The following is a 22017-nucleotide window of genomic DNA, read 5'->3' on the forward strand; positions in this document are numbered from 1 at the left end:
TTGACAGTGCATGCTCTACAGGTATTTGTTTTAAAGAAAGGAAAAAAAGAACAAGAAAGAAAGAAAAGGGGAAAACGACGTCCCCTTTGGTCACTCGGGATTCAGGAAGACTGGGACCGGCTCCTCTCCTTACCCTCCAAGTCAATTGCATGGTTATTTTGCCTGGTTAAGCCTCAGTTTCCCCATCTATAAAAGGGGGTTAATACTGTATGAATTACTTTGACATGAATCCTTTCTAGTAGTTGCCTAAGATGTATCTTGCATAAATTGTTTGTTTTCTTTCTTGTTCATGTTCCAATTACAATAAAGCTAACTCCCCTCAGGAAATGAGAAATAGCTGGTTGTTTAGGGCCACGTCCATCTACAACAAGTTATCAGTAAATCCTGTCAGTTACAGGAAGAGGTGAGTTATGCCCGCGCCATGCTCATTTCCCTACGTCCTTGGTGTCGTCGTTAGAAATATACCGACCCTAACAGCATGATTTCCATAATATGAAATAAAGCCTGATGCCAACCTCTCCTGGAGTGTAAGCAGAACAGAATCCTGGTTCTTTAAAATAACTATTATTTATGGTTTGTGGACATTCCCCAAATCTCTCCATTCTTCATGGGACTTTGTGCCAAAGTGAACTCGGGCCCTGTTGACTTCGTGTAGGATTAATAGTATATTAATGATGTTCTGGATAGTCTCCTACAGACCACAAAGATTCGATTGTGCAAAATTTATCTTTCAGCATTCTTATCAGGCGGAATGTCTTTTCCTCTTTTCCGCGCTGTAATGGGGTAAGGAACGTGTTTCTACTAATGTACATGCAAGCATGTTAGTTTGGGTCATACGAGATTACCAGTATTCAAAATTTTGTCCCTTACAAAAATGGCTATTTGATGTAGTTTATCAGGTATTTGTGGTAGGAAAGATTTCAGTCTCTCACAGTGAAAAGAGCTGGAACTGAAAACACAGAAATAGGACCTATGTGATGGGATGATGAATGTCCCGCCATCGATTAGAAATGTCGGCGAAAAGGAAAGGGGCAAGATTCTTTCTCTAAGAAGCAGGGTTTGGAAATAGAGACAAACAACGGTGTCTCCCTTTTCTACCTTTGAAGACGTCCTTCGTGTTGTGTCCTGAGAACGAATTCAACCCAGGCCAGCAAGGATCAGCCGCGGTCCCTGTGTCCGCAGTGAAGGAAGATGCGGTCCAGGGAGCGCCGGCCAGACCATGGCTGACTAGTCGTTACCAAGCGATTCATATTTCCCTCTGATGCTGCCCACGTGTCCCGGTGCTTGGTGACAGCAGAGATGGGGCAGTGCTTTCTGGGCTCAATGGCAACACACATGAGGCTCTGTGTGTCCGTTCAGAAGCTCGACTGAATGAAAGCAACTTGACCACATCCTCCTCGGAGGCTGGCGTGTTAACAGTGAAAGGGAAAAGGCTTTTCTCAAAGTTCCCTCCAAATTTCAAATTTTGAATTTCAATTTTGCTTTAAAAAAAGAAACCATTCTGTGGAAAACCACACATGACATGCTGGTGTTTGGCAGGATCTTCTTAGAATGATCATCTTCGTAAGAGTCCATATCTCTCCTTCCCAGCCATTATCACATGAGGGATAAAAAAGTAAAGTTCAGAAGATAATAAGCAAGAGAAGTGAAAGGCAGAGGCAGCTCCTACGAACATTTAACCTCCACGAACAACCTGATTCACCAGCTCAACCACGACGTGTGTGTGGGGCCGGGTCAGCCGGCCGGTCAGTGCCATTGTTGGCATTGGAGGAAAAGTTGAGGACGCAGGGCGATGAGGGTGCTGAAGTAACGTGCCAGGACTCTGGAAAAGAGAGTTATTATTCTGGAAATCTTCGCTCGGAGGTTCCCCGGGAACAGCACTGAGCCAATATCAGGCAACTGAGAACCCCAGTACAACTTGTATTTGTCCACTCAGGGTTGTTGGTTATGAATTTTTTATAAAAGCAGAACTGATGACAAGAGGAGGAGGGAAAGCTGTATGCTCTAATGGCCCGTATTATTTTATTCCTCATCTGTAAATCCAAATAAGTGTCTTTATGTGGGAGTAATCTTCCTTTTGCTATCTCTACGAGAAAGAAAGGCGACACTAAATGTTTTCCTCCTGCCGAAAACTCCTGTTAAACACACTTCCACCTCTTGCCTCTGCTCCAAAGAGCTGAGAGCTGGTGTGACTTTGGACCACAGTGTCCCCGGCTCGCAGTCGCCTATCATCAGTCCCCCCAGTGCTTCTTTCATTCGTTCAGTGACTGCAGAAGTGAACAAAGTGCAGTCTCTGCCACTTAGACCTTTGCGCGGATGCCTGCTCCTGACCCCAAACTCCAAGGAACCATCTGAGTGACTTGTCACCGCATCCTGACTGCACGAGGCCTTCACTAACTAATCTCATCCTCAACATCTACTGTCTGCTGGGCAGCCGTAATAAGATTGTCCCTGTAACAGAGGCAACACTAAACCCTGGAGGAATGAGCCCCTGGTACGGACAGCGAGCTGGCAGCTGAACTGTGAGGTGTCCTCCGTACAGGACCACGCACTCACAGGTGCTGTCATCTTGGAGGTCAGTCCTGCAAAGCGCTGGGAGCCAACAAACCGGTGCTGGGCCAGCTTGCTAGAATAAAGGAGACAGCCGATGGTGCTTTGCAATCTGCTCAGACCATCGTGATTTCTGTGCTGTCCAGGGAGCACGGGTAGCGATAGGGCTTGGGCCAAGAGAAACACAGCCTTATCTTCAAACAGAAAAGCGATTTACGCATATGCGTTGAAACGGGAAAGCAATGAAACACTGGAAAATACGGCAAAGATCATTCGGTGGTTCTCAATGTACCCCTCAGAAAGTGTTTCGAAAAGCATTCCTAAATGTCCGCATGAGTCTATGTAAGAGCCTCTTAGAAAGCAGTCTGTCTGTAAGCTTAAGCCACTCAAAGCTAACGTTCAAGTAAAGAAAGTTTAGAATAAGAGAAACTAGTTTCTCTTGAGACTCACTATCTTCTTGTGTGATTGGCACTAGCTCTCGGGTGGTCTTCACAGTGCGGGGGGCTACAAAGGGGTATTTACAGTAAACCAAATGCTCTCCCTTAAAACTTGTGAATCGTGGTTGGTTTTCTAAACAACTAGTCTTTGAAAGAAGGGAGGGAGAAAGGGGAAAGGAAAAGAAAGGGAAGGGAAAGGAAGGGAAGGGAAGGGAAGGGAAGGGAAGGGAAGGGAAGGGAAGGGAAGGGAAGGGAAGGGAAGGGAAGGAGAAAAAGAAAGAAAAAGAAAAAGAAGAAAAGTGGTATTACTTCACCTATAAAACATTTAATGGAAAGTCAATGGCCAAAAGCATGATGATTCTTCATACAAACACATAATGATGTCACCACAGAGTTGTGTGAATTAGATGACACTTTTCCTGGCAGCCTGGATGTCAGAGAAAATTTTACATTGAAATTTTTCCTACAGCCTATTTATTGTATTGGAATTCTTCTAAAACCCCTTGGCAGATCAAATAAGGAAACTACATGTAAAGTCTTGTCGATTTCACGTGCTCTGTGTTCTCTGTATCAGGTGTTCCTGGTGAGGAAGATCAAGGGGTCGGATGCAGGACAGCTCTACGCAATGAAGGTTCTTAAGAAAGCTACCTTAAAAGGTGAGGATTTCAAAAAGGTCATGTTTGAGGCATGTAACTGTGTGTTATGCTCCACTCGTTATTTGAGTAAATTGCTCATTCTGTTCAACGCCGCATGGTTTCAGAAGCTATCTCTAAGGGAGTATATCAGATACATTACTCTCTAGTTGACGATAAACAGTATCAACATTTCCCAGAATAGTCCACATATCCCTGCAAACTTGCCACCACGTTTAGAGAGAAAAGCCGTAATGCATAAATCCCATCTTTCCACATGTGTTTTTTTTTGTAGCAAACCATTTGGCGGAAAGCATGGCAGGGTAGCCAAAGCAGGCTGTCACGGCTGCGTGTAGACAACAGTCCAGCCTAAATTCTTTGTCAGACAGGATTGCTCAGTTTTAAACAAAACGTGATCTATGGCTGTAATATTTCCCTTTGTTGTCCTGGTGACTGGGATTTAGAAATACAGTCCCACACCTGGTTCCCAGCCCTTGGTACTCCTACCCTCCAGTAAAGTAACAGCACTAAACCCAGGTCAAAATAAAGATGTTGTCTAAAATCTCTACTCCAATCATGGTTATCTAGCCAACAATACACCTACTGCATCTGCTCTGATCACCTCCTAGTCACAGCTGGTGACGAAGGGATCCTGTGCCCTAAACAGTGCAAGAGGGCTGAACACCTGACACCGTCACTGGGCAGGTGAGATGATGGACTGTATTAGTCCCCTAAGCTCATCACCCCCCCGGGGAGGAGGGCACGCGCCATGCTGGGCCACACAGGTGGTGCTCAGCAGCATGAACCAGCTGGGGCTGTGGGAGACTGCTGTGTAGTAACAAGAGGGTGAGGTGGCCTCTGGTTCCTCGGCAGATGTGATGGGCTTGTTTGGATAATTCTGTGGGTGAGCAGGAAACGGCAGCCTGTTAGTCTGAGGACCAGATGAGGTCAGCTGGTCCAGCCTATAGAGGAACCAGCAGGATGGGGGAGGACAGACATCTTTCAAGAGCAGGGACTCATGGTGAAGCTTTGGGGCCATGAAACTCAAAGATGTCAAGGCGACTCTGAATGTTTAGGTTCTATGTCACAGTGTCCTCAGCAAGTACATGTGGGGCAGTGCAAAGAATCTGTCATTCTCTGTGCTCAAGTTGCTTACTGTCGAGCTGGTAAATCAGATACACATCCTGAACTACAAATAACCAACAATATAGGACAATATAGACCAAATAGATAGACCTAAACATTTTAGTATGCTAAGGAGGAAAAGAGCTGCTCCAAATGAGGTCATTCACGAGGGAGTAAGAAGGTAAGTGAGACTCCAGTCTGCAAAGGTGGGTGAAGAAAAGGCAGGGATCAGGACAGCACTGTCACCGCGGCCAGTGGTACCCACTTTGGCCAGACTGGAGGCTGTATCAGAACCACCTATGTGTGTTTGGGAGGCGAAAGTTGTTCCAAATAGATGTCCAGGCCCCCTCCTGACCTGCTGAATCAGAATCCTCAGAGCCTCGAGCTGACCGTTCTAACAACTCGTCCCAGTGATTCTCTACAAAGCTTTGGGTCCTCTGACCTAGGTGTTCTGCTTTGTTGCAGATGCTTGAGTTTTTAATGCCACACTATGAATAGAACATAATTTAAGCCTTGCTTTTTATAGTGAGTGCTTTTTATAATATGTACATGTATGTATGATTATTTATATAGAAACATATAATTATATTTCTAAAACTGTCAATTGAACTTGGCCACATATTCCAAGATTCTCATAATAATACAATTTTAAAGGATTGTTTTGTCTTATTCTTAGGTCTTTGATCCATTTTGAATCAATTTTGTTGCATGGTGACAGATAGCAGTCCAGTTTCGTTCTTTTGCACGTGGCTTTCCAGTTTTCCCAGCACCATTTATTGAAGAGGCTGTCTTTTCTCCATTGTATGTTTTTTGCTTCTTTGTCAAAAATCATCTGTCCATGTTTATGTGGGTTTATTTCTTTGTTCTCAATTCTATTCCATTGGTCTGTGTGTCTGTTTTTCTGCCAATACCATGCTGTTTTGATTATTGATGCCCTGTAGTACAAGCTAAAGTCAGGGAGTGTGATACCTCCAGCATTGTTCTTTTTTGTTAGGATTGCTTTGGCTATTCGGGGTCTTTTGTGGTTCCATGCAAGATATAGATAATATATTACAGAACTGCACACCTGAAATCTATGCAACTTTACTGACAATTGTTAACCCAATTAACTTTAATTTTTAAAAAAAAGAATGGTTTTGTAAAATTCCTTATCCTGCATTAAAGCATGTGCGGGAAACAAAGATGATTGGAAACAGGGTTTTGACTTTCTGTCCCCACCTTTTATTAATAGTAAAATAATCTCCTCACTTAAGAACAATTTCAGAGAAATAGAAAATTAGGCAGTTTTTAGTTCCAAATCACCTGAATGTCTGAGAAACGAATGGCTGTTCTGACCCTCGCTCCAAAGGTCACACACAAAGTTAGCTTATGACCCATTTGTTCTACTCCCAGGTATGTAACTAAGAGAAATGAAAACGTGTCCACACAAAAACTTTTCACAAGTGTTCATAGTCCCGCTAGCCAGTTCACAGTAGCCGAAAAGTGGACAAAAACCCCAAATGTCCCGCAATCAGTGGGAAAATGAAATGTGTTATAGCAGTACAATGGCATCTTATTCGGCAATAAAAAAAAGAAATATTGATGCATGCTACAATGAACATGAATCTTGCAAACTAAGTGAAAGAAGCCAGGCACCAAGCTCCCCAGATTGTATGATTCCCTTTATGTGAAAGAACAGCAGAGGCAAATCCATAGACAGAAAGTAGATTAGTGGTTGCCAGGAGCTGGGGAGCACTTGGGGAAAGAGCACTTAGGGGAGCAAAAGGAATGATTAATAATAGGTATGGGGTTTCTTTTTGAGTGATGGAACTGTTTTAAAATTGATTGTGGTGATGGCTGCATAGCTGTGAATATTCTAAAAACCATTGAATTGTGCACTTTAAACGAGAAAATTGAATGGTATACAAATTACGTGTCAGTGAAGCTGTCATTTTAAAAGCCAATAGCTGCTAAATAACACGGCCATTTGCTAAAACCCACTTTTTCATCCTCAAAGCATTGAGATCGACTCTCCCCGACAGAGCAGGCAGGTTTCTGCAGATGAAGACAAAGGCAGTAGAAACGGGAGGCTGTGACGGTTCATCCTTTCAGTCAGATTGTCCTCTGATCGCGCTCACACACCCATCAGCCGATTGCTTTCCATCAGCAGATTCCATATTCATCTTGCCAGTCAGGGCACCGTGACCTTCAATTGTTCCTTCTCTCTTTAAATCACACCTGTTCCTTCTTTCTCCTCAAATACAACCCCCTCCTCCTGCCCCTGAAAGGACGAGGAGAAAAAGTAGGAGTGGGTTAGAACCTGAGGGACTGGCTGTCCACGCTGCTCGGAAGGGGTGAGGTGGAGGCAAGGAGCTGGGATTCCTCTCTGCTTGTTCGTTGCTAAGTCTGCACTCCATCTGCGTTAACCTTGACCTCTCCGCTCAGGTGCAAAGCACTCTGTCTCAGTGATTTCACCTCCGTGGATGCATGACTTTCCACATTCATTTATCATCAAGCCCGGGGTCCCTGAGACAGTCTCTGGTACCGTGTTACACAGATGAGGCAGGAGATAAGCATGTATGCAGACCGGTCCTAATATTGTTAAAGGCACAAGCATCTGCACCAGTACAGGAGATGTACTGATATTAAACGCTAAGTATTAAATAAACGCCAGCAGGAAAGATGTCACAATGAAAACAGCTGTATGATTATTGGTAGCATTTATGTTCTTCTCTCTTCTCCGTATTTCACGTTTTCAACACAAATGAAACACACTTGACTTCTTGTAATGTAAAGAGATTGTAAACTGCTCCAGAACAACGTGCTTGACTGTGTGAAGTCTCTTTTACGTTGTCACAATGGGCCACATGAGCATAAAGGAGTAGAAACTCTCCCACTCCCTGTGCTCCTTAACACCCAGCTTTAAACCCAGACTTTACTTTATATCATACCGTGGTGTTTTTCAGCTTCCCGTATTGGTCCATCACTAAAAAAGTAGGTGTTTTTTATTTCCAGAAATGCAACTGGAATTTGTTTTCCTAAGAGAAAAGAAAAAAGTTTGATGAAACAGTCCTTTGCGCGAGGTGGTGCTTGCAGCCGGTCATAGGAGGTCGGGGACGTACAGAGGGGACGCCGCCCTCAGGCACCGCTGGGCCTCTCTACACTTTCGCTTCTCCCTGCTTTGTGAAAGAGGAGGATTGGTTCAAAGGATTATTCAAATTTGTTCTTGCTCCAACACCTCTGCATTCCGTTAGCCTGGGTTACTAAAAGATTCCATAAGCTCAGAAAATAGTCCATAACTCATGCTCCATCTTTACAACCTCACCAGTTTGCAAGCCAATTCGTTTTCTGAAGAATGTGAAAGAGAAAAGGAGTGTTGTGGAAATGGCGCTGACACTCCCCACTGTAGCGATGAAACCTGAAAGTACAGACAGCCATCCAAGGGAAGACGCCACAGGGAAGTTGTTTCCGAAAGGAAAAGATGGAAACGGGGCAGAGGACTTGTGGAAATAATTGTAAAACTCCAGATTGTTCTCAATGACACGAGTGTCGTGTGTGAAGTGAGAATTGTCGTCAGTGGGGTAACAAATAACTAGACGTGAAGGAAGCAAGTCTGACAGCTCTGTTTGGTCTTTCAGCAGTTTGCAGTTGTCAGGCGCCTGCCCCTCTTTAGAGAGGTGGTGTGTTCCTTTCTGCGGGAAAGCCAGCTGCTCCAGCAGCGGGAGGTGTCACAGGCTGGCAGGGGTGCTGGCCCCTCCTCAGCTCCTTTCTCCTCATCTTCCCACCTCACGTGGATGGCTCTGTGTGTCTCCTTGTCACTTAAGGACCCTTCGAAAACGTTCAACTTCTTCAGCTGACAGAGTTTCTGTGTCCACGATGCCACATTCCATTGTTCTAGGTCACAGTTCCATGGAATAAATGCCACAGGGTGATGTGCCCACTCGGTGCTGTGGGAATTCGGCATAAAAGACTGTAAACATCCCAAGCGTGACACCAGAACTGGAGCGCGCCTGATCTCAGTCCCGATTTAGTGAGCTGCCACGTGGCGGCTGTCACCACGGTGATAATAGTGGTTCCCAGCCTTGGCTGCTGGTTGGAAGTGCCCATGGGACATTCATACAATGCTGAGGCCTGGGGGCCACTCCCCAGGATTCTAAATTAGTGGGTCGGGGTGTGTTCTGGGCGTGAGAAGTGGTATTCCCCTCCTCCCGGAGGACACCCCCCACCCTGTGTCTGTAGTGTGCCACCCCTGGTGCAGTGGTTGGGAGCCCAACTCAGGGGCCTCACCCAGCCCGAACTCGACTGGCTGCATCCCCTTGGGAAAGCTCTCCTGGCCTCTGTGTCCTGCTCCTTAGGGGGGCATGGTGCCCATCTCCCAGTGTCGTGAGGACAAGGTACAGTGCTGCTGGACAGCTGAGCTTCAGCAAGGGGCAGCTGTGTTCACCTCTGATCCTTTGCTCCATAAAAGTTGTCTTTGGGCCTTTCTGGTTTGCTTTGGTTTGGGTCTGATTGAGTGGGGCAGTGGGGAGGGAGGTGGACAGTCCATGGCCATCAGGTTAGAGAAAGTGACCTCTTGGTGCAGCCTCGTCCCTCCAGCTATGGCGTGAAGAGCCTCGGATCACGCCAGCTCCGAAGGACAGCTGGTCCCTGTGTCGTGACCGTGGCCGCACACCCGCTGGGCAGCTCGTCCTGCACTCTGTGTCAGCGTCCACATGGACAGAGTGTCTTATGTGAAGTAGCTCTTTGCAGTGATAATTTTCTGGTAGGACTTGACCTGTGTATTCATGCTTAGCTAGTTTTTCCACCATTTTCCTTGTAAGATAAACTTTCAAAGCCCAACGGTTGTATGCTTCCCCTGCTTTGAAGGAAATCAGAAGGAAATTGATGGGGTTTGTGTCCTGTTGGTTCTCAAGGAGAAGAAAAATATTATTCTGGCAAAATCTTTTTGTTTATACAGTTAAGTAACGAACAGACAGTTCTGGTGATCTCACGTGTGTTTCTTGGCGTGTGTGGGTGGTTCCGGCAGTGGCCTGGCCGGTGAGGGGGGAGGGACGTGGACCTGAGGCTGACTGCTGCTCACCCCACGTTCTTTAAGAAGTTCCACTTCCATCTCCTGGAATGTCGCCAGGTACACTGGGCCATGTGGAGTGCACGTGGGGACCAGGACAGGGACGTGTGTATTGTATTCCTGTGGGTAACAACATCATGCTCTAATCCCTGCTCAGAGCTGGCTCAGTGCTTTCCAACCTCAGAATGTCACTTTCAGCACCATTTTATTCATGTCCTTCTCTCTTGCACTGAGATGCTTCCCTTAGAAACGGACCTACTCAGAAACTAAGCTTCCATCAGCCCCTTCGTTTGAATAGATGTTATTTCTACACGAATTCATGTATGTTGTTGGATTTGCCTTTGGATGACTGTAAATTTCGAGGGTGGAGGGCTAAGGCCAATTTCAACCCTACGTGGTAAGTGTCCCTCCTGGTCTTATCATCTTCGTTTTACAACGGAGGAAACTGAGGCACAAAGCAGTGAAGCCCTCACAACACAGTCCCGTGGTTTGGAGGGCATAGAGTCAGAGGCCAGCCTCCTCCCCGCCACACCTGGCCGTGTGTCTTCATCAGGAGACCATGTGCCAGCTGGTTGCACCTGAGGTCTTCGCTCTCTCGGGCATTTCCTTTCCCAGTAGATGGTCTGAGATGAAAGGTACAATGAAATGACACTCCCCTTTAGGCACCTTGGACTCCTGTCTTTCTCCAGCTCTTGGGGGGGTGTCTTGTCCCTTGTCCCAATGTACTAGGCACTCCCATTCGTTATTGTCCACCACCTGTGTACGTCGGGGTTCTCTATATGTTTGTTTCTACCAAATTTGCATATCTTGTAGCTATGAAAAAGTAGGAAATTGGTTTTTTCTACTACGTGTCATCTTTAATACCGGTGCAGTGTAAATACGAAAGACTGATCCACAGAAAGGTTCTCTGGTAAAGAAGTTACTTAAATAAGCAGGTTGGTCTTCTTTTAAATAACTTAGTGTAGAGAAAGAGGCTGACATCCTGGGGAGGTGTGCCTGTTCTGGTAATCCACGGGGTTCACAGTGTTTCTTATTCACAATTTTCTTCCTCTCTTTTTTCTCTGGAGTAAGCAGTGCAAACTTTCGGCCACTTCTCATGGGGGGCCACTTTTTGCTGAGTTAGACCTTTGTAAACAAAAGACTGTGTGAAGATGGATTGTTATTCTGCAGCCAGGAGGCTGCTCGGGGCATGATCTCAAACCCAGTAGGGTGTCATGGGCAAAGGAACAAGTGGTGAGCAGCGGTCGCTCAGCTGGGTGGAACCTGATATGGCTGAAACCTTGTCCACCAGTTCTGTCTGCAGAATCCTTGAAGTTGTGCTGCCTGGACCCCCGAGCCACCATCTATCACCGTCATGCCTCTTTGTGACTGGAGCAGTCGGCAGTGGTGTGGGCGGACGGTGCCCTCTTCGGTCCTCTGGGCGGTCACTGCACTCCCAGCATCCCACCCACCATGCCCCGTGCTTCCTGAGGTGTGCTTACTAGCTGCCCCTTTCTCATCTTCACAGTGACTGATAGGTCACTTATTAACGTTCATTTTTATCTTACCCTCAATTTTCTTTTAAAATACCATCTATACATAATATAATGAAATGTTACATAATGTAACATAATGTAATGTGACACAATTTGGTATGTAACATAACATAAAGTAATTATAGTGGTAGAGATCATTTAGAAATCAGACAGACAAATTCAGGCAATGGTATCCAACTCTGAAGAGAGGGTTTCGGGGCCCCTCGTTGCAGATGGAGCTTTCCTAAGTAAATCCATCCTCCAAAATAAGTTACTTATTCTTACCAGGGAGGCTTATGAAGCTTTCCGTTGCCACATACTTTGAGATCAATTTCACGAGCATGTCCCCAACTAGCGCCGTAAGATTGCATCGGCCATCTCCAGGGAGTCTTGGTGACTCGCAGGAGGGTAGGCATGCCGGTGCCCAGAGGTGGCCTCAGGTTCAGAACCACTGGCTCCAGTGCCCACCTTATCAGGCTGGCTGGCAAAAAGTCCTGCTTGCGTTTTGATTTTCACTTGCCCTGAGCCCTCCAAGGACTGTGGTTATGGGGACATCTTCTTAGACTGACAGGGGCATTGGCCAACTTTGTAACTCATAAACATTCAGAACAGGCCACGTGGTTGCGGAAACAAAATCAGCAGTTTGGAATATCCTGAACCTTCAATTCCTCATGAGCACGAAGGAGTAGGTCCACCCAAAGTTGTGTAAAGGGCTGTGGGACTTGGAAGTCGTGAAGACATGGCCTGAGGGGACGGGGGCCAGAAGGTCGCTCTGGTTTTGCTAGTATTTCGTGTCCACCAGAGTGACATCAGAATGTGCTTCCTCCCTGGGTTCCCGGGGAGGAGCCTGTGTCCTGCACAGAAGGATGAATTTATAGGTGTCCCCACCTTCATCTCAATCCTAGGGGTGGCCAAGGGCCACGCCGGCTGAAGGACACATGAAGGTCAGAGCTGGAACTGGCAGGTACAGATTGCTGTACAGAGCAAAGCAAACCACAAAATCATGTCACCCTAGCGCTCCCCGTTTCAGGTGGGCCACAAGTACAGGATTGAATTAAAATACCAAAAACAGTTCATTTATCCCCAATACCTACGGTTTGTTAGTGAATCTCAAAATAGCCTGGAACATTTTTCTTTTTACATCCATAGTAGCAAGCCCACTCGGTTCCGGGCTCACCCGTAAGTATCTGAGGAAAACCACCACGGGAGCCCATGGCCTGGCTGCAGACTCCACACGCTGGTCTACAACTGCCCGGCGGGAGAGTGCTGCCCACATGTCACTGTCTGATTTCTGTGACTCACTGGCACAGTGACAGTGCAAGGATGAAGGAGTCCTCTCTGGGCTTTCTTTTTCGTGCATCTAGGTCTTAGGAGTGAAAGCGTCTCAGAAGCCTTAGTTGTCCACCAGGCAGCGTGAACCTGCTCGGCCACAGAAATGGCACCTTCCCTCATGTCTGTTTCTTTCTTAGTGGAAGGACTGTCTGTGGCTGTCTGTCAAATGGCAGAGCCATGATCTCAGCCCTTTCTTTCACTCCATCTGTGGATCTGGCCCAAGAGTGACCAACACCACAAAGAGAGGGCACCGGTGGGGTCAGAATGGGGACCTTGCCCAACAAAGTAGAATTTGCACAGACCTACAGAGCCCCCAGTCACCTTTGGGAGCTGGTCTCATGGGGCTTGTTTCATATCTGAAGGGCATTGCCTGGTGTGATGACTGTCCTTTGACGTCTTTCAGGTGTCCCTGCATGGGTCCATGGAAACCAGGCATGGTCAGTTACACAGTTACTTGTCCGCAGTGATAAATCCTGTCCTGGAGTGAACACAGCCATTTCCTGTTTCCTGCCACCCTAGAGCCGATGTCTGCTTGTGTTTTGTCAGTGTATGCCCATGGAGCCAATCTTACAAAACGCATTTGTGGACACGTTTTCCCGAACTGCTGTGTTTAATCTGTGTTACATTACGTTGTCTGTCAGGGCTGTAGTCTTGGTTCCTTTCTCTATTATTTAGACTTGATGAGACTATTTATATATTGTGGTAACTTAGGCTCCTGGCCCTTTTTCTGTGTGTTTCAGACAATCTCTGAATTTTTTGTTTGCCTTTGAACGTGATGATCTTTCTGGATGGCCAGTTTGTAGGTGTTTTGTAACTCAGCCTCTCTCTCTTTCCTGTCATCTCTTCAGTTGCCTTTATGAAAAAGAGATTCCCGCCCAGATGTCAGATAGGTATTCATCTATTACCATTTTTGTGGCTCGATTCTCCCTAACACTTGACTCTTTCATAGATCTAGATGCATTTTTTATGTAAAATGTAGGGAGGAAATAGATATTTATTTTTTCGCTATAACTAGACAGCCCCTTGGGAATTTGAATGTAAGCTCTTTTTCTAATTGTTTCACCAGGCGGTTGTGGCCTTTGGTTTCCCTAACCCTCATCCATAATATAATATTGGTCGTTTTAACCACTTGTAAGTGGCACTAAACACATTCATAGTGTTGTGTAACCATCACTGCTGTCTATCCCCCAAACTTTTCATCACCCCAAACAACCCTTGCCCCCATTGCACACTACTCCTCACTCCCTCCCCCAGCTCCCGGCACCACCGTTCCACTTTCTGTCTCTATAAATGTGACAGCTCCAAATCCCTCATGGAAGTGGAATCACACAGTATTTATGTTTTGTGTCTGGCTTGTTTCACTGAACATAATGTTTTCAGGCTTCATCCATATTGAGCAGGTATCAGGATTTTATGTCCTTTCAAGGCTGAATTATACTCCATTTTATGGATGAACCACATGTCGCTTCTCAGTCATCTGTCCAGGGACACCTGGGGTGCTTCCACCTTTTGACTGTTGTGAATAATGCTGCAGTGAAGACAGGACCACAGGTATCTGTTAGAGCCCTGTTTTAATTAGCTTGGCTGTACACCTACGAATGGGATTGCTGGGCTGTATAGCAGTGCTGTGTTTACGCACACCTTTTTTCTGTTTTTTAAATAGCAGGTGAGATTGCTTTTTTTAAAATTAAAGTTTATTGGAGTGACAATTGTTAGTAAAGTTATATAGATTTCAGGTGTACAATTCTGTAATACATTATCTATATCTCACATTATGTGTTCACCACCCAGAATCAGTTCTCTTTCCATCACCATATATCAGATTCCGTTTACCCTCTTCCAGAGCCACTCTCCTTCTTACCCTCTCGTTACCCCTAAACTATTGTCTGTGTCTATGAGTTTTTTTTCTTCATTTGTTTGTCTTGACCTTTTGTTGTTTTCAGTGTTATATCCCACATATCAGTGAAATCATATGGTTCTCTGCTTTTTCTGTCTGACTTATTTCGCTTAGCATTATACTCTCAAGATCCATCCATGTTGTCACAAATGTTCCTATATCATCTTTTCTTACCGCCGAATAGTATTCCATTGTGTATATATACCACAGCTTCTTTATCCATTCATCTATCAAAGGACATTTTGGTTGTTTCCATGTCTTGGCCACCGTAAACAAAGCTGCAATGAACAGTGGGGCACACGTGTCTTTATGGATAAATGTTTTCAGATTTTTGGGTGGATACCCAAGAGAGGGATTGCTGAGTCATTTGGTAATTCTCTTTGTAATTTTTTGAGGAACCTCCACACTGCCTTCCATAGCGGCTGCACCAGTCTGCATTCCCACCAACAGTGTATGAGGGTTCCTTTTTCTCCACAGCCTCTCCAACACTTGTTGCTTTTTGTCTTGTTGATGATAGCCATTCTGACTGGGGTGAGGTGATATCTCACTGTAGTTTTTATTTGCATTTCTCTAATGATAAGTGATGTTGAGCATTTTTTCATATGTCTATTTGCCATTTGTATGTCCTCTTTGGAGAAATGTCTCTTCAGGTCCTCTGCCCATTTTTCAATTGGGTTGTTTGTTTTTTTGTTGTTGAGTTGCATGAGTTCCTTGTATATTTTGGATATTAGCCCCTTATCGGAGGCACAGTTTGCAAAAATCTTCTCCCATTCAGTTGGTTGCCTCTTTATTTTGTCGATGGTTTCTTTGGCTGTGCAGAAGCTTTTAAGTTTCATATAGTCCCATTTGTTTATTTTAGCTTTTATTTCCCTTGCCTTTGGAGTCAAATTCATAAAATGCTCTTTGAACCCAAGAATCAGTTCCATAAGTTTAGTACCTATGTTTTCTTCTATGCAGTTTATTGTGTCAGGTCTTATGCTTAGATCTTTGGTCCATTTTGAATTAATTTTGGTACACGGTGACAGATAGCAGGCCAGTTTCATTCTTTTGCACGTGGCTATCCAATTCTCCCAGAACCATTTATTGAAGAGACTGTCTTTTCTCCATTATATGTTTTTTACTTCTTTGTTAAAAATTATCTGTCCATATTTCTGTAGGTTTATTTCTGGATTCTCAATTCTATTCCATTGGTCTATGTGTCTGTTTTTCTGCCAATACCATGCTGTTTTGATTATTGTAGCCCTGAAGTACAAGCAAAAATCAGGGTGTGTGATACCTCCAGCATTGTTCTTTTTTCTTAAGATTGTTTTGACTCTTCGGGGTCTTTTGTGGTTCCATACAAATCTGATGATTTTTTGTTCTATTTCTTTTAAAAATGCCATAGAGATTTTGATGGGGATTGCATTAAATCTGTATATTGTTTTGGGTAATATGGCCATTTTAACTATATTGATTGTTCCAATCCATGAGCACAGAATGTCTTTCCATTTCTTTGTGCTTCTTCAATTTCTTTTAAAAATGTCTTATACTTTTCAGCATATAGGTCCTTCACATCCTTGGTTAAGTTTATTGCTAGGTATTTTGTTCTTTTTGTTGCAATTGCAAAAGGAAATAGTTTTTTGTCGTTGTTGTTTCTTTTTCTGAGATTTCATTGTTAGTATACAGGAATGCAATGGGCTTTTGTACGTTGATTTTGTAGCCAGCAACTTTACTGTATTCATTGATTGTTTCTAATAGCTTTTTGGTGGAGTATTTAGGGTTTTCTATATATAGCATCATGTCATCTGCAAAGAGTGATAATTTAACTTCTTCATTCCCAATTTGGATGCCTTTTATTTCTTTCTCTTGCCTGATTGCTCTGGCATGGACTTCCATCACTATGTTGAAAAGCAGAGGTGATAGGGGACAACACTGTCATGTTCCTGAACATAGAGCAAAGGGCTTCAATTTTTTACCATTAATTATGAGATTAGCTGAGGGTTTGTCATATATGGCCTTTATTATGTTAAGATATTTTCCTTCTATACATATTTTATTAAGTGTTTTAATCATAAATGGATGTTATATCTTGTCAAACATTTTTCTGCATCAATTGATATAATCATATGACTTTTGTCCTTTATTTTGTTTATGTGATGTATCACATTGATGGATTTGCATATGTTGAACCATCCTTGTGCCCCTGGGATGAACCCCACTTGGTCGTGATGAATAATCTTTTTAATGCATTGTTGTATTCGATTTGCTAGAATTTTGTGTAGGATTTTTGCATCAGTATTCATCAGAGATATAGGTCTGTAGTTTTCTTTTTTTGTGCTATCCTTACCAGGTTTTGGTATCAGGGTAATGTTGGCCTCATAAAATGAGTTAGGGAGTATTGTCTATTCTTCAGTTTTTTTGGAAGAATTTGAGCAGGATTGGTATTAGATCCTCTTTGAAGGTTTGGTAGAATTCTCTAGTAAAGCCATCTGGTCCGGGACTTTTGCTTTTGGGAAGGTTTTGGATGACTGATTCAATTTCCTTACTGGTGATCGGTCTGTTTAGATTTTCCAGTTCTTCATGGTTCAGCCTAGGAAGGCTATATGTTTCTAAGAACTTGTCCATTTCTTCTAGGTTATTGAATTTGGTGGCATATAGTCCTTCATAGTATTCTTGGGTGATCCTTTGTATTTCTGTGGTGTCCGTGATAACTTCCCCTTTTTCATTTCTGATTTTATTAGTGTATTTTTTCTTTTTATGTTAGTGAGTCTAGCCAAGGGTTTGTCAATTTTGTTAATTATTCAAAGAACCAGCTCTTTGTCACATTAATTTTTTCTATTGTCTTTTTGTTCTCTGTTTTATTTAGTTCTGCTCTGATTTTTATTATTTCCTTTCTTCTGCTGACCTTGGGTTTTATTTGTTCTTCTCTTTCTAGTTCTTTAAGGTGTAATATGAGGTTGTTTATCTGGGATTTTTCTTGTTTCTTGAGCTAGGCCTGTACTGATATAAATTTCCCTCTTAAAACTGCTTTCGCTGCATCCCAAAAATTTTGATAGGCTGTATTTTCATTGTCATTTGTTTCTATGTATCTTTTGATCTCTTCTCTTATTTCTTCTTTGAACTGGTCTTTCTTTAAAATGATGTTGTTTAATCTCCACATATTTGTGGTTTTTCCTTCTTTCTTTTTGCAGTTGATATCCAATTTCAAAGCCTTGTGATCAGAGAATATGCTTGGTATGGTTTTAATCTTCTTAAATTTGCTGAGGCTAGTTTTACGTCCCAATATATGGTCTATCCTTGAGAATGTTCCATGTACCCTAGAAAAGAATGTATAGTCTGATGTTTTAGGATGAAGTGCTCTATATATGTCAATGATGTCCATTTCATCTAATGTATCATTTACAGCTGCTATTTCTTTATTTTCTATTTGGATGATCTATCCATAACTGTCAATGATGTATTTAGATCCCCTTCTATAATTGTGTTTTGGTCAGTTTCTCCCTTTAGTTCTGTTAGTAGTTGCTTGGTATATTTTGGTGCTCCCTGATTGGGGGCATACATATTAATGACTGTTATGTTTTCTTTATCACTATGAAATGTCCATCTTTGTCTTGTTTCCTTTTATATCCTGAAGTCTGTTTCATCTGATATCAGTATGACTACACCTGATTTTCTCTGGGTACCATTTGCTTGGAGTGTCAATTACCACCCTTTCACTTTGAGTCTATGCTTGTCCTTGTACCTGAGATGTGCCTCTTGGAGGCAGCATATGGTTGGGTTTAGTTTTATGATCCAATCTGCTACTCTGTGCCTTTATTGATGAGTTCAGTCCACTCACATTTAGAGTGATTATTGATATGTGAGGATTTCCTATCATTCTATCTTTAATTTTCTGGTAAGACTGTGTCTCCATTGGTCTTTGCCTTTTTGTTGTTGTCTGTTATTTCTGTGTGGTGGTATTCTATGATTTGTCCCTCTGTTTCTTCTTTTATTACATTCTGTATTTCAGTTCTGGATTTTTTTTTTGAGTGGTTACTATTAAGTTTATGGTAAGTTATGGTTACCATTAAGTTTAAACCATTAAGTTATGGTTACCATTAAGTTTAAAAGAAAGTTTTATATTTAGAGTATTCCACTTTCTTCAGCATGCTTACTTTCTCCATTCCCATATTCCAGTTCAGGACTTTACTCTCCCCCCTTTTATGTTTTGGTTGTCACAAATTATCCCTGTTTATGCTGGTCAAATAGCCTTCTTCAGTATTTCTTGTAGTGCAGGTCATGTGCTAGAAAATTCCCTCAGCTTCTGTATGTCTGGAAAGGTCTTTATTCCTCCTTCATATCTAAAGGATATCTTTGCTGGGTATATTATACTTGGCTCATAATTTCTCTCTTTCTGTAGTTTGAATATTTGATTCCATTCCCTCCTGGATTGTAGAGTTTCCACTGAAAAAGCTGGTGATAATCTAATGGGCTTCCTTTGTAGGTTACCATCTTTTCCCTGGCTGCCTTGAGGATTCTTTTTTTGTCGTTAATCGTAGACAGCTTCAATACAATGTGCCTTGGAGAAGGCCTGTTGGGGATGAGGTAATTAGGCATTCTATTTGCTTCTTGGATTCGAGGATCCAGTTCTTTCCACAAGTTTGGGAAGTTCTCATCGACTATTTGTTTTAATATACTCTCTGTTCCCTTCTCTCTTTCTTCTCCTTCTGGTATGCCCATTATTCTTACATTGCTCTTTCTGAAGGAATCAGAAAGTTCTTATAGAACTCTTTCATTTCTTTTAAATCTCAAGTATCTTTCTTCTTCTAACCATGTCATTTCCAGATTTTTGTCTTCGATGTCACTGATTCTTTCCTCCATCTTCTCAACTCTACTACCTCAGCTGGCTATTTCATTCTTCATTTCTTTTATTGAGTTCTTAATCTCCAGAAATTATATTTGGTTCTTATTTTAAATTTCAATCTCTTTGGTAAAATGTTCACTTTTTTCTTTGATTGTGTGTCTGAGTTCATTAAACTGCCTATCTGTGTTTTCTTGCATTTTCGTTGAGTTTTTCAAAACTGCAATCTTGAATTCTCTGTCATTTAAGTCACATATTTTCATGTCTTTAAGTTCATTTTCTGTAGACTTTTCATTTTCTTTCTGAACTGTCTTGTTACCTTGGTTATTCATGGCAATTAATGATTTATTATTTCTCTTCCTAGACATCTGCAGGAATAGGTTCTGCAACAGGTTGATAGAAAGAGGTCTTTCTTTTGTTTTCCAGTAGGTGCTATAGAATATTTTATTTTCTCTCTGACTGCAGCCTTTTATTCTCTCTCACACTGTAGTGTTATGTTTTCTCTGCACTATTCCAGCTTCTCACACAAAGGGGGGATTACCTGGAAGGAAGGCTTCTCCTCTGTGAATAGTTCACCTGGGTCTGACAGCTCCACCTCCGTGGGGGGATGCGGAGAACTTCTGAAGTTCCAAAGCTCTTCCTGCACCAGATTTCAGAGCCTGTATGTTTCAGCAGTTCTGTTTACTCTTGCAGGGATCCGCCCAGATAGGTGGGGTCAGGAGCGGGGTGAGTTGTGAGAGGTGGCCCAGAGCAATGGCTGCGACCACCAGCACAGCCAGTCCTGCTTCCACAGCTCCCTCCCCTTTGCCGGAACTAGTTGGGCTGGGAATCTGTGTCTGCAATCCACAGTTCTCAGGACAGCAAATATTCTGTTCTTTTGATCTGACACTGCTACTGTTCCGCTTCTAGCACCCAGCAGGTGGGGGCGGGGCGAGCTCTGGGAGGGTAGGGAGGGGCGGCTAGTCTCCGTGCCTAAGGCTTCCGTTCTCCGCTCGGCAGTGAGGGGTTAAACCACTGTTTTCAGCCTTCTTCCCTCAGTCTTTGCTCCGAGGTCTCTGCCATGAGCGTTGGGTTCAGCCGTGTTATATGCTGTCCCCTCAGCCCTGTGAGCCGTAAGCGGAGCCCTAGCAGTCCGAGTCCTTCCCTCTCCCGCAGCTGCGGTAGTTCCGGGATGCAGCGAGCTCGGAGCACTGAGCTAGGTCTGTGTCCTGCGCCTGCGTGGCTCTGTCTCCTCACTTCTCCTTTCCCTCCTCCCCCGCTCGCGCGATTCACCCACCTTTAGATGAATTCAGTAGTGGGCCTCTTCATCTTGCCTGTCTGCTGTGCAGGGAGTCCTTTGTGGAGTTATTGTTGTCCGATTAGTTGTAAATTGCAGGGGAGCGTTACAGAGGCTCACCTCACGCCGCCATTTTGATGACCGGGATTGCTTTTAATTGGAGAACAGTTAGTAACAAAATAATTCTTGGGGACGTCTGTTGTCCGCTGCTTGAAATAAATGTATACTTCTACAGATTCTAAAATTCAAGTTATTAATTAACATACTGTTTCACTGTGTATTTAAAACAGCAAAACTAATGAAAAATCACCTTGAAAAAGTCTAATTGCAACTAAAAAGTCAAGGTATTTTTAATGAAACTGTGTTATCTTTGTTATTTTAAATGAACATATCCACTTATTTGGAAAAACTGTTCCTTGGTAGCCTGGGGAAACTTAGAGAAACCAGTTCTTAAAAACCTCACAGTCCCTGCGTACCTCCTCTCTGAGGGCCTGCCAAGCTGCCTCCCATGGCGCCTGTTCCAGCCACCAGCGGTGCACAGGCTCCCAAGTTCTCCATGTCCTTGCCAGTGCTTGTGACCACTGTTCATTACGGCCACCTGTAGGGAGACTTCTTAACTGAAACTGTAAAAGTGCGTCGCACAGGGCCACGTATGGATGAATGTAAGTGCCTGGCCCAGCGATGCAATACTTACCTACGTGTCACACTTACGGGTATTTGGGGAAATTCTCTGCCATTACCCACATGGGACCACATGAGGTCACATGGATACTGCCCTGGGTGTACTAGTTTGTCTGTGGGAATCTTGGAGTTGTTCTTATTCTCAAGTAGTGGTCTTTGTTTGTTGTTTGGTTTGTTTTTGCCTCAAAACTAATTCCATCAGTTTTCGCAGATGGCTAAAGTTTGGACAATGTCAGCACCAAAAAGAATAATATTGTAATTCATTATAACAAAATCCATACTCCATAGTTAGTCTCAGGGAGAGAGGGAGAAGAAGCTTGCTCATGATTGCCAGTTCCACCGAAATGAGGAAATTGCCATTTTGTAACCCTAAATGATTCGAGCAAGGAGATATATATATATATATATATATATATATATATATATATATATATATATATATATATATATATATATGACATCACCATTGGATGAAGAATTGGTAGGGAACCCCCAAGTCATTCGATACCAAAACATCACCCCACAGGTGACTCATTATTTACAAAGGGACAAGTAGCTCTTTACAGTGAGAGACTCATGACCTGCCACCTTAACCATGTCACTGAATTTATACAGCAAGAGTAACACAGCATCACCCATCATCTGCTCCATCTAAGGTGACAGCGTCACCCAGAGGTGTCTGTGAAAAAATGTTTAGCCTCAGTCTC

The 22017-nt window shown here is 43.4% G+C and overlaps 1 protein-coding gene across 6 annotated transcripts in view; it reads left to right on the plus strand.

Annotated features, from left to right (window-relative positions):
• The window catches only part of RPS6KA2 (ribosomal protein S6 kinase A2), a 290517-nt gene that overhangs the window by 211053 nt on the left and 57447 nt on the right, over nucleotides 1-22017 (plus strand). For all 6 annotated transcript variants that reach the window (XM_081035865.1, XM_081035864.1, XM_081035867.1 and 3 more), the window contains one exon: nucleotides 3562-3643. In XM_081035865.1, coding sequence (XP_080891991.1) covers nucleotides 3562-3643 — 82 coding nt within the window. The remainder of the gene's footprint in view (nucleotides 1-3561; nucleotides 3644-22017) is intronic.

The sequence above is a fragment of the Rhinolophus hipposideros genome, assembly GCF_964194185.1.
Source record: "Rhinolophus hipposideros genome assembly, chromosome: 3".
Lineage (NCBI taxonomy): Eukaryota > Metazoa > Chordata > Mammalia > Chiroptera > Rhinolophidae > Rhinolophus > Rhinolophus hipposideros.